The 15,078-nt window shown below is 44.9% G+C and overlaps 1 protein-coding gene across 2 annotated transcripts; it reads right to left on the bottom strand.

Annotated features, from left to right (window-relative positions):
• Positions 1 to 2,322: 2,322 nt before the first annotated feature.
• LOC135828180 (uncharacterized) lies at positions 2,323 to 7,970 on the bottom strand. 2 transcript variants are annotated; one of them, XM_065340626.1, is made up of 6 exons: positions 5,890 to 7,970; positions 5,094 to 5,630; positions 4,595 to 4,897; positions 3,752 to 4,399; positions 3,449 to 3,673; positions 2,323 to 3,298 (listed from the first exon to the last, which is right to left on the bottom strand). In XM_065340626.1, the coding sequence occupies exons 1-6, from the start codon at positions 5,989 to 5,991 to the stop codon at positions 2,510 to 2,512; spliced, it is 2,604 nt and encodes an 867-aa protein (XP_065196698.1). In that variant the 5' UTR covers positions 5,992 to 7,970; the 3' UTR covers positions 2,323 to 2,509. The 2 variants fall into 2 exon arrangements, with proteins under 2 accessions (XP_065196698.1, XP_065196699.1); XM_065340627.1 differs by lacking the exon at positions 3,449 to 3,673.
• Positions 7,971 to 15,078: the final 7,108 nt, after the last annotated feature.

Raw genomic sequence — 15,078 nt, 5'->3', positions numbered from 1 at the left:
GAGGTAATAACTACAATACCTACTTGAAAAGCGTCAAGAAAGTTCTTTCCCAAGTGCCAGATCACAGTTTGAGCACCTCCACCCTGTTGGAACTGCAAGCTGATCCGCGAGTTAAGCGTCTATATGACGCCCACTTCAAAAACAATCCCGATCACATCAGTTACCCGTCTGTGAGAAATGTGATTGCATCCAACATACTCAACTATGATTCCACTACCAATCAAGTTCGCGATTCCGTTGCAGATGTCAGGAAGAAGAGAAAGGCACCTTTAACATCAGTGCCTTTCAATCTATTACAAGACCACGAATTTGACCGATGGATCCTACAAATCCTGGACAGTTTCCTCCGACATACAAATATACCGGCAACCTTTTTGAAGAGCAACTATTTCACAAGCCGATCACAACTGCTGCAACTCTACGATGAAGATCGACTGAGGTTCAGGAGTCGGGTGGAAGCGGCTGCGGATGCCCTGAAGACACAGACGATGAACGACTACACTACTCTGGTCAACGAGACGAATCGCATCTACATGTCCAGGTACCCATTTGCAACCATAGCGGGTGCGGTGGGAATCCACAAACATGTCGATGGATTCCTTCGATCAGAACGAAAGATTCATGAACTAGCCACCCTAGTGCTAGCTGTACCAGGATCGCAGCTCAAGTTTCAAGATCTCAACGATATGACTTCTACGTATGGTAGAACAACTGAAGCAAAATTGATCCATCCCGAGCATTTCATGATCAGAGCACAAAAGGTGATGGTGGACGATGCATCATTCATTCAAGAGGTTCTGAAGGATAAAAGCAGGATCACTCGTATCATCAAGGATATCCTGAGTGGACGTTCAATGTGATCACGTGCGCGAAAATTTTCAGGCTATGATCAAGAATGGACTACCCTCTCAGCAGTGCCGACATCAAAGGAAGATTGAATGGTGTTGGAGGGTTCGTGGGGTGTACAAGTTACGACCTCTTACCACCCTTGAACAATGGAGACTTTTGTATCGTCAACACCGACAACGTTCTACCGGTGTACGATGCACCGGAAGGTGGACATCATTGGTTGACCGTGTGTCGCGAGCAAAACGTGATCCTGGTTTTTGACAGTTTCGGACGCAGTCTATACACTATGGAGCAAGATTACACTGAACCTGCACTGTGCGATTTCTTTAAAGAAGCCTATGCAGACTGTAAGATCATCACCAACACCCAAGCCGTTCAAGACAGAAGCACAGCAGTATGTGGATGGTATGCCATATTGATGGGAAAGCTATTTTCCAAATATGGTCTGGATGAAGCACTTCGAATTTTCCGAAGAGTCTTCGATGAGGATGAAAAGCTGGAAAACGATCAACTGGTTCTCAGTTTAGGTGTCTTGCGAGGTGGTGGAGCCTTGTGGGATACGAAAGTGCAAAAAGCACTTCATGATGGAAGACAGAAGAAGAAGTCGCAGTCCACACCATTCCACACGCAACTGGCTAACGAATTGCACAAACCCAGACGAGTGCATTTCAAAAGACGCAAGGTGAAGAGCAGGTCTGTGGATCACATCTGGAGTGCCGATCTAGTGGATATGCAACGGTTTGCCCGAAGCAACAAGAACTACAAATTCCTGCTGACCGTCATCGATCTGTACAGTCGCTATGCCTGGGCAGTACCCCTGAAAACCAAAACTGGCTCTGCTGTCAGGGATGCATTCGACATGATCCTGAAAACATCGAACAGGGTACCACAAAAACTATGGGTAGACGAAGGCAAGGAGTTCTACAATGCAACAATGAAGCAATGGGTCAAGGATCACAACATCATCATGTACAGCACCCACAACGAAGGAAAAGCCGTGGTGGTGGAACGCTTCAATAGAACACTGAAAGGCAGAATGTGGCGCCATTTCACGGAGAAAGCTACGACACAGTATCTTGACGTCCTTCCTCAGCTTATGGTCAAGTACAACAGCTCGAAACATCGCAGTATCGGCATGAGTCCCACGAAAGCTTCTCTTGATGGAAAACCAAAAGATGCAGACGTACACTCGAAGCAATCACCAGCAAAATTCAAAGTGGGTGATGATGTGCGTTTGGCTGTAGCTAAACGTCATTTCGAGAAAGGGTACACGCCCAACTGGACAGAGGAAGTGTTCGTGGTAAACGATGTCCTACCCACTGTACCCCACACCTATCGTGTTCAAGACCTGATGGGAGAAGTCATTCAAGGACAGTTCTATGGAGCTGAGCTACAACATGCCAGACACACAGGATTGAGATTCGATAAGGTGTTGAAATACAACAAGAACAGTCGGCTCGTCAAATGGAGGGGTTATCAAGACGAAAAATTCCATACCTGGTTAACAAAGAAGGATGTGAATGATCTCAAAAAGTATTAGCATTTCATATGTACAATGTAGCTCATGCTTTGGATTAACGTGAATATTATGAATCGCATAGTATTTACAATGTATTTCATGAGAAGATATGACATATGCTCTAGTATGTGTGGAAATCCCTCAGTGCTTTGGAATATCCTTGTGTCCGAATGCCAGGGTGTTGATACCATCCTCCAGAATGTAACGCTTACTGTCGAATCCACTGAGGGCAATCTTGCGTAGCTCCTCTCCGTGAATGCAATGTCGTCGACTTCGAAGAACATTCATTGTTCTCTTCAGCTGAGACTCCTCGACGAGACATGTTCGATAATCATCGACGGTTATGGTGTTTTTCAACACGCTTCTCTGCACACCTTTGGCACGCTTGCCATTGTCGTCGTTGTCTTCACAGCGGTATGCGTACATCTTGCTCCGCAAACCAATGAACTCCTTGATGGGTTTGCCACCTAGTTCGTCCTTGAACTTCCCTACCACCTTCTTGTTGACCGTGCTGTACAGGTGGTGGGATGGTGAATAGTTGGATGTGTCATAGGCTGTTATGTTGTTTGACATATCGGTGTACAGATCATCCGTTTGAATATGTACGATCAGACTATCAGTATCAGTGTAGAGCAAACGTACATTTTGTCCATAGCGGGGTAGGAGAACTTCATAGTAAAAGGAATACATCAAGTGCTTCGACAGATCGAGGATGGCTGTACCCACATAAATGGGTTTATTGAGAGTCACCTTTGTCTTGGCAAACTCGATTGCTATCAGATCGTTCTCAAAGGCTACACTGCGGATGTACGAAGGTTTGTTGATGCTTTTCTGGAGACGTGGTTTTTCATCCTGTTCACGAATGAGCTTGATGTTTACTCTGTTTCGAACGTTTTCCATGGTCTTGCCATATACAGCATTGTTCATCAACTACGATAAACAGGCATACAAAGAAAAGACAAGAAAAACAACAATAAGAAAACTGTTATCTTCAGGTCATTCACACTTCCAGTACATACTAGATCCCACACTATCGCTAAATACACACACACACACACACACATGATGTGGAGTACCCACCTTATAGAAGTCTTTCTCGAAATCAGAAGTTGATAGCTTTCTCAGGTCAGTATTAGTGTCGATGTATGGCTTCATCCATGGGTGTTGTGTGAAGGAGAGCACACGATGCACATCTGTAATCTCCACACCCAAGGACACATACTGCTGCAAGTTTCTGTAGTGCAGAACATAGTGCTCTTTCGGTAGTAGATTTGGTACCAGTTTCTTCGCTTCCAAACCGGTCACCTACAAGAGTACAGTATAGATATACACAAACCTTAGAAGATTAATACAAGCATATCCACCAGATAGACCATGACTTACCATTAGTTTCTCTGCCATGTGGGTCTGATATGGAGAAAGCATATCTCGTGTCACCTTCATCTGCTCAGGAGCCAACGGATAATCATTCATCATGTCATGCACACCATCTGGAATCCTTAAATCGCACTCCACCATGTATCCCGTCGAAGAGTCCATTGGATGATCGAGTACCGTCTCCAGAAGATCATCCGTCACTGCTTCAAAGCAGAAGTCCGACACGGGCAAGGGTTGAGACATGGCCCATCCATATAGATTGTTCGCATCTAAATATTGGATGAAGCTTGACGGCTCGTCTGGATTGTATTCCGATAGATATCTGTTGTTGGCGGTGGCGTGTCTAGCGGACACCATGCTTATGCCACCTCTTTTGCCATGCTCAATGAAGTTGAACATGTCAATGTCGGAAATGAGATGAAGGGACACCTTCGTCATTTTCAGCAGCGAATCCCAGGCAAATCCCGGTAAGGTGAGGTAATTAGCGGGATCCAATCCATAGGTTGCGTGAGCAGTTCTTCTGAAGTTTTCGAAAACGTCAGCCAACAGCAGCACATCAGTCTCCAGGTAGAGGTCGTGATAGTCTCCTAGATCTTCACAGTCAAACGCAGTCCATACTGTTTGCGCATAGGCATAGTCTTCATCACTGATACCCTAGGGAATAGAAAATGTACACCAAAAAGAAAAACAAATCAACGAACTTATTTTAGTAGTTCGCCCACACAATCAATTATTTAGTATGAAGCTGCAGGAAGCGTTCAAACACATTTTGTCTTATTTTAGTACTTCGAAGTAAGGTGGTGAAAAAAGAAAGAGAGAAAGATCTACTATATCTGTCACACTACTCACCGTGTTCGTTAGCGTTGAGTGGAATGCATCCTTGGGTGGTAGACGCGTTTCTTCGAATTGGTCGTACGACCCCATATATTCATACGGGTAGACACCCTTTCGTGTCAACAGTTTGCGTTCATCCTCGTCTGGAAATCGTGCGGATAGAAGGGCGAATGCATCTGGTGGTGTAGCCGAAACCAACCGGTCTAGGGAGGTGTTCAAGAATGCCAGGCTGTCGATGAACTGGAACTGTCTCCATCCGAATGTGACATATTTTTCACTGTTGATGGGAATCACTTTGATAGCACCGAGACGCTTGGTCTGAGAAGAAAGAAAAAGAGGAGACACAGTTTTAAGGTGCAGCTGTAAAGATGAATATCAATCATATAAACGTGAATATGAGTACCAACATAGTAATGATCTTCCTTCTTAGAAAAACATCATGATCCACGCACACGCACACACACACACACACACACACACACACACACACACACACCACGCATATGTAACGTACCCGTTCTTGTCCTTTCTCGTTCACATACGTAATCTCATCAGTGGACGTTCTCCCAATGGCAGATATGATGTGATGAGAATCGTATCCCTTCAAGTTATGAAAGATCACAGGAATCTTGATCTTGAACGGCTCAATCCGCATGTTCAGGTTACAATGGTTGTGTGCTGCACCACGGTAAGCACCGGTGATGTGACAGTGGTCACGTACACGATCGCTACCCAACCCTTCACCACAGATCCAACAGGAGACTACCGTTTCAAATTCACGTTGCTGACTTTCTGAAATGATCATTTGACCAGCATTACATGCTAGAAGCTCATCACGGATAATCTCCTCCTCTTGCTCAAGTGACAGCAGAAAACAGAACATAGAATCTTCTCCACGGTAGAAGAAACGGTTCGTGACGACGCCATCAGATCGTACTACAATGTACGAACAGGAACAGGCTACATGCTTGTTCTTTTGGAATGTCGAATGACCGATTTTCTTGACAGCGGACAGAGGTTCTATGAAGGCCTCACAATCGGCATAGATCACCTGCATTTGAGAGAGAGAGAGAGAGAGAGAGAAGTAGGAATAGCAGCAGGGACAACATCGAGTAAAACAGCGGAAAAGACAGATAGAGAATTAGGAATAGCTGCAGAGACAACACCGAGTAAAACAGCAGAAAGGTGAACAATCAGAGTCAAGAAACATGTGCAGGAAAGAAAAGAAAAGAAAAAAAAAAAAAAAAAAAAAAAAAAAAAAAAAAAAAACAGACCACAGTGTGTTCACCTTGATTAAATGTTCTACTTACAAATGGGGCTTGAAGCTGCTTGTTCACATTCCTGAACATCACTCTATCGCCAGCCTTTGGCATCTTCACCGTGGCTTCAGGATGTTCACTGCAGTACATCATATGATTATTCAATGCCTTCTCCGTGACGTGTGTTGAGAGACATCTGAAGCAGACGAAATGTGCTCGACGTGCTCCAGTAGCAACAAGACGACTGAATGATTTTATCCACACCCAGTGCTGCACCTCCACGTCATTGCGTTCGTCTTGGATGAGCAATACATTGATGGCGGTCTGCGGATGCTGAGAAATTCTTAACGGATATATGACTTTCTCTTCATATCCGAAGACGTTGATGTAAAGACCGTCGTTCAGTCTTTCGATGACTGGTATGTCTTCCAGTTTTGCTGGAAACTCGATGCCGCTCACATCCACAGTATCCGCATGTTCTGCGTACGACGATTGACGACATGGATGAGACTTGTCTGCCGAAAATTTAGCAGCCAGTATTGACCATCTAAAGTACGGATGACATAAGACATGGACAGGCGGTATACAGTTCAATCCATACACCGTATCACCACACTGAAACCCCACTGCTATACTTACAGTAAACACTTGTTGTCAGTGTTCTGCACGTTAACAATGGCCTTCTTCGACTTCAACTCCGGTGGCAAGGGGATGTACGAACTTCCTCCAAGTACACAGTAGCGTGACATTTCGATGTGTAAACAGGAAATCCGTTCAACTACCCAACCTGATCCATGACGAACGAAATCATCAAGACGAGCGTTGATCTGAGCAATCATCCTACTGAGAAGGTCCCTCAGCTCCATGGTGTTGAGCACCAGCGTTGTACTCGATCGGAAGAAGAATGTGTTGGAAACCATTTGTCCTGTAGCAGGATTCAGCTTCTGCATCACCACCTGAACTACCAAAGAACACTTGTACTGACCCCATTGCTCAATATTCTCTTCAAGAAGCAGCTCCAGCGACGGTAGAACATGAGAGAAAAACTTTAGTACATCTGCAAACTCTTGATCAGGACAATAACTAAAGAATTGCAACAGATCAGATGATCTCACTACATCAAAAGACTGACGAGGTTTCTTCCGAATGGGTTCCATCCTGAGCAGGGGTGGTGGCGGACAACCACACAATGGCTTGACAAGGTACCGAGGATCTATTTTTATAGGGTTTTCGTAATAGTTGAATTCGGAATAACTGCTTGTTTTTCAATTAACCAATCCACTCATCTCCCGCTGGAAACAATTAACCACTTACCGCACTTCCCGCTGAAAACATGTGACCAATTAGCGCACTTCCCGCTGAAATCACGTTCATCCTTTTATCGCGCATTGACCCATGTTCCACACTTCACAGTGAAATCAGTGTTGCAATGATGTACTGTGACGTCAATGCATGGATGCATGATCTGTGCATCTGAGGTCAAGATGAATCCGGTATTCCAGCAGCTAAAAGTTCGAGAAAGAATTGTTGTATGTCGAAAAGAATTATACGAGAGGAAAGCTAGAAAAATTCTACACCTCATGGACCTTTCGATTACGGACATAGATGGAAAACTAATTGACTTATGTCAATGGAAAGATTCCAAACCCGAACCAAAAAAGACACGGCATGTCGCGAGCAACGTTTTGGTTTTTGGCGCGCACCGTGTTCACCGTGTTCTCCAAGGTCGTCACCTTCCCGGAGGCGGGACCCGGCGGGACGGGACTTGGCGGGACCTATAAAACCTGATATAATTTCATTTTTGGTTCACAATTCATTTTTGAGTCCATTGGATGATCGAGTACCGTCTCCAGAATTTCTCTCTCTACCAGATCAAAGATGTCGGCCTGGTCAACCTCCGAACCGTATGTAGAGAAGTTTTATTTATTTTCTTGTAGTAATAAAGATGAATTAACCGTTCGGTTACTCACCGATCTGGGTACAGCTTACGAGCTAAGACCCATGCTTCTTCACCCGGATCGGGCGGACTTGACTCCCATGGAGATTGCACAGTATCTGTGCAGGGTGTCGACGCGCGTTCTCGTGAGCGGTGAGAAACACCAGCGTCTACCGAAGATCGTTGTTGATGGTGTAGAGGATTATGGATCATCATCATGGCGAGATACGGGCAGACTGCTCCGCTGCTGGGATGACGGGCGAAGATCGATGTACAACGTGATGAAGGCTGCAGGTGTTCTGGATATTGTCGAAGAGACGTTTGCAAATGGAGAGCAGATCGAAGCTCAGGAACTCATCCGTGTCATCAAGGATCTCAACGATCGCAAGGTCTTTCGAAAAGACGGGGATTCACAAGCGACGACGAAATCTGTCCGCCTCTCAGTGATGTCGACGAGGATAACCCGTGTTGTTGCGCGTGTCGGCACGATCGACATCGACGATGAAGGATATCCTAAGAAGATGCCGGAAGTCTCGTGTGATTATGTAGTAAGCCGGAAGCGCAAGGCCGATGATGACCTGGATGAACCAATTGTGACGATTCAGGGTTCGAATACATCTCCAATCATCGAAGTTTCCAGGAAGCGCTCCTGGGTAGTACCTTCTCAAGATATCCGGAAAATGATCCGAAAAATTGAAATTACAAGTCAAAATACTGCAAAACTATGAGTTCTGATTAATATAAAATTGGAAAAAGTGAGATAACATTGACATTTGAAATAGTAATATTTTAGACATCGGAATGCAATATTATGATGTAGGGTAGGACATATTACCCACACCCTAAAAATCAAAATTAATGATACATGTAGAATTCCAAATCATGACACCATATTACCTTATTGTTTAGGGTAGAGCATAACACCCCAATACATATTTTCAATAATACCCCCTTTTTTTTTGAGGTAGGGGCACCCCCTGGCACATATTTTTATCCGCAAAAAAACCGGGCCAAAAATAATTTTCACCGCAAAAATGGGGTACTATTAGTACCCCATTTTTCAATAATACCCCATTTTTTGGGACCCGGGCGCCCCCTGGCCCAGAACCCGCTCGTACATTCCTACTCCCATCCCGTGATGTCAAACGAAAATTCGCTTGAATGACAAGAGCAAAGAAGACTCGGAATAAACTCAATATCATTCGTCTGAGTTGCTTTTTGTCTTTGTATATAGCTTATAAATAGGTTAGACAATGCCACGAGTGTTATCCTAAGTCAAGCTAAACAATTCCATAGCTATGCGCAGCCTAAAAAAAGTCACGAAGATTTTGTATACGGAGGAAGTAATGTTATTCTGTTGTTCACTTTATCACCATATCAGACACCAATGAATGTACAGCAAAAACACATGGTTGTCATGCCAACGCTAACTGTAGCAACATCCCTGGTTCATATACATGTGCATGTTTAACTGGTTACCAAGGAAATGGAACACATTGCTCAGGTAAGTCGTAATTTTATGACTCCGCACACTTGACTGTTTCGTCGATTTTGTGTACAGTACAGTAAAAATAGAGGTTGCGAGGTTGCGGCAGTCAAATGTCAAGTCGTCGGCGGAATAGCGCGAGCTCCAGTGTGGGAGCAAACCCATTCCTAATACAGTAAAACCTGGTGTAAGCGACCTCTGGGTTTAACGACCACCTGCTTTTAATGACCGCTTTTTTCATGCACGGACTGTTCTACACAGAAACAGCACTGGATACAGCGACCACCTACCTTGCACGGCCATCAAACGACTTTTAGTGTACCAAGTGCCATATAGGACCTACGCACAGCGGCCCAAACCAGCCAAAAGTGTCGTCTTCACTGGCAGGGTTGACACAAACAGGGTTGAAGTGCGCTGGGTCCAAATATGTAATCGAAAGTGCCCAATGACTAGCATGTTATGCTGTTCTGTTGTCCACTGTATCACCATATCAGACACCGATGAATGTACGGCAAAAACAAATAGTTGTCATGCCAACGCCAACTGTAGCAACATCCCTGGTTCATATACATGTGCATGTTTAACTGGTTACCAAGGAAATGGAACACATTGTTCAGGTAAGTCGTAGTTTTATGACTCGACACACTTGAATGTTTGCACATTAGTTGAAGTTTGTTTCGCGTGTCCTTCAACTTTCGCGTTCAAAGCCACGGGCGTTCACATGAAGTTCCCCTTCCCGTGATGTCAAACGAAAATTCGCTTGAATTTTCGCTCTGTAAAACATCTCTGACGATTGAGAGGTTCCGCACGACATAATTACGTTAGTAACAAATGCAGTCGATCTATGGAAAGTGTAACCTACACTCCATGCCGGTCTGTGTTCCGCCATATGTAGTTTTCGAATGATATAGCTGCCCTTGGCAACTCGGAACGCGGCAGTGTACGACCGGGTCGACCTAGGGAGTGAGTCAAAATTTTGCACTCCAATACACTTACGGAACACCTCGGTTATCAGAGCCCTACGTATGTACTATACATAGACAACTTTCCATAGGTAAAGTGCAAACTCGCGAGTTCACGGGTTTTCCCGCCTACTAACGTAAGGTTGCTCAACTTCACGTAGTGCGGAACCAAGAGTACATAACCCCCCAGAGTGTGCAACGCCTGATCCAGCTCTGTGTAGGGTCTTGGTCGAGCGGAATCGGATCTTTGCGTCATAATACCGTACACATCTGAGGGGAACCCGGGGAGTCGCGGGTACTCTTGGATCAAAAACAATGGTGCCCTGCCTCGAGACCGGCCTTGAGCTGGTGTGGAGTGTACGCATGACATCAGAAGATCCGATTCCGCTCGACCAAGACCCTATGCAGAGCTGGATCGGCGTTGCACACTCTGGGGGGTTATGTACTCTTGGCGGAACGTCTCTAATGACCTGCACATTAAGGATCATCCGTAAAATACTGATATTCCCCTTAATTAAACAACTAGTTTTGGTTTCTAAATAAATATCTACATTTACGAATGGCTCCTAATGCTATTCTGTTGTCCACTGAATCACCATATCAGACAACAATGAATGTACAGCAAAAACACATGGTTGTCATGCCAACGCTAACTGTAGCAACATCCCTGGTTCATATACATGTGCATGTTCAACTGGTTACCAAGGAAATGGAACACATTGTTCAGGTAAGTCGTAATGTTATGACTCGGCACACTTGACTGTTTCATCAATTTTTGTGTGAAGTAGTTCAAGTTTGTTTCGCGTTTCCTTCAACTTTTGCGTTCAAAGCCACGGGTGTTCACACGAAGTTCCCCATCCCGTGATGTCAAACGAAAATTCGCTTGAATGACAAGAGCAAAGAAGACTCGGAATTAACTCAATATCATTCGTCTGAGTTGCTTTTTGTCTTTGTATATACCTTATAAATAGAAGTTGGTTGCTCCAACGAGGAGCACACGCTTCTTGCCGAACTTGACACTTGACTGACTCACGACTGCCATCCGGAGCACACCAGGAGCACGTCGCACCTTCCGCTCGGCAAACCTGAAAGAAAGCACCACTCCCTGCTCAATACACAGTGTTTCGGGGAATTCACCCCTCATCAGTTGAGCTTGAGTAGGCTGAGGAAGATTGTGCCTGAAAAGCACCACTTATATACTGCTCTCCAGGCCAAACCATCACCAGGGATACAAACTTACAGAGACAGAGACACTTTGTTTCCAGCGCGACAAACACCTCGTGAAGCCCCAGGTAGCAGCGTGAGTCAGAGTCGCTCATGGAGTTGTGCTAAACAGACGTTGAGAGCCAGTATAGCTATTCACAACGCTGTCACCTCCAACAATTAGTCGCACGTCCGCGTAAGGGACAACAAACATATACTAGGGGAAGAGTGTGTTGCTCCCTACGTGGGAGCTCGCGGTTTTCCTGCCGACTTGAATTCTGATTGACTGACTCCCGACTGAAACACTGTGTATTGAGCAGGGAGTGGTGCTTTCTTGCAGGTTTGCCAGTTGTAGGTTCGATGGACTTCTCGTGTGCTCTGGATGGCAGTCGTGAGTCAGTCAAGTGAGAATTCAAGTCGGCAGGAAAACCGCGAGCTCCCATGTAGGGAGCAACACAATCTTCCCCTACTATCACCGAAGTCGCACCAACCTCTTCTTCAAACAAATACTGTTATTTATTCCCGAAGCTATGCAGATGACGTTACTTCAGTAACGTCTGGCGCTAGCCAGGGTCCCCACAGCTTTATTTTGGTGTTTGTTTGTGTGTTTGTTTGTGTGTTTGTGTCACGCCTGGCGCTATCCCGTACCGTACCGTACCATCAAACATACAGCTCGCCGCACTATTCAAAAGGGCTTTCAAACGCAAGATCATAACGTGAAGCAACTTGGAAGAATGAGTATGAATGCAAAGTGTATGGGGAAATGCATGTAGGGCGATAGTGCGGGTTCGAATCCCTGGGAATGCCTGAAAATAGGAAAATTGAAAAATTTATAACATCCCTATTCTTTTTTTGCCGTCATCAAGGTGGTAGATGGTGTCGTATTACCCTCAACCGTACCTGTCCTGTACCTTTCCCGTACCTGTCCCGTACCTGTCCCGTACCTGTCCCGTACCTGTCCCGTACCGTACCTGTCCCGTACCGTACAATCAAAGACGGCTGGCCACAATGCATCTTCATATATCAAATACAAGATCATAACGTGAAGCAACTTGGAAGAATTAGTATGTATGCGAAGTGTATCGGGGGTCCGGGGATGCATGCAGGGCGATAGTGCGGGTTCGAATCCCAGGTTATGTCTAAAAACAAAAAAAGTAGAAATTTATAAGAATTAATTTTATAACATGTAGAAAGGAAAAGGACATATGGATACGAGTTAAGAGTAACGCTTGCCTTCCCCTCTTTGGTCTTTCCATAACCTTGAATCTTCCAAGTTGGTAGGCTGTCAGTTAGCGCTACGGAGATGTGTTGAAGCTAGGTGGCAGGACGTCGAATGTCTCAGTACTCTTTTCAGTTTTGTGCCTAGTTGTTGTAGTTTCTGACTGTATATACCAGTCACAGTGATGGAGAGTTACTCTTAACTGGTATCCATATGTTCTTTTCCTTTCTACATTTATTTATGGCTCAACATCCGAGTTTCAAATTTATAATATCCCTATGCTTTTTTTGTCTAGGTCATCAAGGCAAAAAAGCATAGCTCTCTCGTTTAGACACGAAAACTAGTCATTTCTCTTCAACCCCCCCCCCCCCTCCTTGAAAAACGAACACATACATACGGCACATAGTATAGATTATTCTTTTCTAGCTGGATGTGCCCACACATACAAACTGTGCATCGGTATTTTTCGAGAAACAAACAGGCGCTCACCCCCGCCTTAAACAACTACTTTTTGTTTCTAAATAAAATTACGAATGGCTCCTAATGCTGATCTGTTGTCCACTGTATCACCATATCAGACACCAATGAATGTACAGCAAAAACACATGGTTGTCATGCCAACGCTAACTGTAGCAACATCCCTGGTTCATATACATGCGCATGTTCAACTGGTTACCAAGGAAATGGAACACATTGCTCAGGTTAGTTGTAATTTTATGACTCCGCACACTTGACTGTTTCGTCGATTTTGTGTACAGTACAGTAAAAATAGAGGTTGCGAGGTTGCGGCAGTCAAGTGTCAAGTCGTCGGCGGAATAGCGCGAGCTCCAGTGTGGGAGCAAACCCATTCCTAGTACAGTAAAACCTGGTGTAAGCGACCTCTGGGTTTAACGACCACCTGCTCTTAATGACCGTTTTTTTCATGCATGGACAGTTCTACACAGAAACAGCACTGGATACAGCAACCACCTACCTTGCACCGCCATCAAACGACTTTTAGTGTACCAAGTGCCATATAGGACCTACGCACAGCGGCCCAAACCAGCCAAAAGTGTCGCCTTCACTGTCAGGGTTGACACAAACAGGGTTGAAGTGCGCTGGGTCCAAATATGTAATCGAAAGTGCCCAATGACTAGCATGTTATGCTGTTCTGTTGTCCACTGTATCACCATATCAGACACCGATGAATGTACGGCAAAAACAAATAGTTGTCATGCCAACGCTAACTGTAGCAACATCCCTGGTTCATATACATGTGCATGTTTAACTGGTTACCAAGGAAATGGAACACATTGTTCAGGTAAGTCGTAGTTTTATGACTCGACACACTTGAATGTTTCATCAATTTTTGTGCACATTAGTTGAAGTTTGTTTCGCGTGTCCTTCAACTTTCCAAGCCACGGGCGTTCACATGAAGTTCCCCTTCCCGTGATGTCAAACGAAAACTCGCTTGAATTTTCGCTCTGCAAAACATCTCTGACGATTGAGAGGTTCCGCACGACATATAATTACGTTAGTAACAAATGCAGTCGATCTATGGAAAGTGTAACCTACACTCCATGCCGGTCTGTGTTCCGCCATATGTAGTTTTCGAATGATATAGCTGCCCTTGGCAACTCGGAACGCGGCAGTGTACGACCGGGTCGACCTAGGGAGTGAGTCAACATTTTGCACCCCAATACACTTACGGAGCACCTCCGTTATCAGAGCCCTACGTATGTACTATACATAGACAACTTTCCATAGGTTAAGTGCAAACTCGCGAGTTCACGGGTTTTCCTGCCTACTAACGTAAGGTTGCTCAACTTCAACTTTAAGGTTGCTCAACTTCACGTAGTGCGGAACGTCTCTAATGACTTGCACATTAAGGATCATCCGTAAAATACTGATATTCCCCTTGAACAACTCGTTTGGGTTTCTAAATAAATATCTACATTTACGAATGGCTCCTAATGCTATTCTGTTGTCCACTGAATCACCATATCAGACAACAATGAATGTACAGCAAAAACACATGGTTGTCATGCCAACGCTAACTGTAGCAACATCCCTGGTTCATATACATGTGCATGTTCAACTGGTTACCAAGGAAATGGAACACATTGCTCAGGTAAGTTGTAATTTTATGACTCCGCACACTTGACTGTTTCGTCGATTTTGTGTACAGTACAGTAAAAATAGAGGTTGCGAGGTTGCGGCAGTCGTGAGTCAGTCAAGTGTCAAGTCGTCGGTGGAATAGCGCGAGCTCCAGTTTGGGAGCAAACCCATTCCTAATACAGTAAAACCTAGTGTAAGCGACCTCTGGGTTTAACGACCACCTGCTCTTAATGACCGCTTTTTTCATGCACGGACAGTTCTACACAGAAACAGCACTGGATACAGCGACCACCTACCTTGCACGGCCATCAAACGACTTTTAGTGTACCAAGTGCCA

The sequence above is a fragment of the Sycon ciliatum genome, chromosome 12 (genome assembly GCF_964019385.1).
Source record: "Sycon ciliatum chromosome 12, ocSycCili1.1, whole genome shotgun sequence".
NCBI classification, from domain to species: Eukaryota; Metazoa; Porifera; class Calcarea; order Leucosolenida; family Sycettidae; genus Sycon; species Sycon ciliatum.
The sequence above is the reverse complement of the archived record's forward strand: the minus strand, read 5'-3'. Positions and strand labels throughout refer to the sequence as shown.

Coding starts and splice junctions, on each gene's coding strand:
- LOC135828180 (XM_065340626.1), bottom strand. CDS start 5,991: ATGATGTACTGCAGTGAACATCCTGAAGCCACGGTGAAGATGCCAAAG. Junction 4,898..5,093: donor ACGAGAAAGGACAAGAACGG/GTACGTTACATA, acceptor CTTTCTTCTCAG/ACCAAGCGTCTCGGTGCTAT. Junction 4,400..4,594: donor ACTCAACGCTAACGAACACG/GTGAGTAGTGTG, acceptor TCTATTCCCTAG/GGTATCAGTGATGAAGACTA.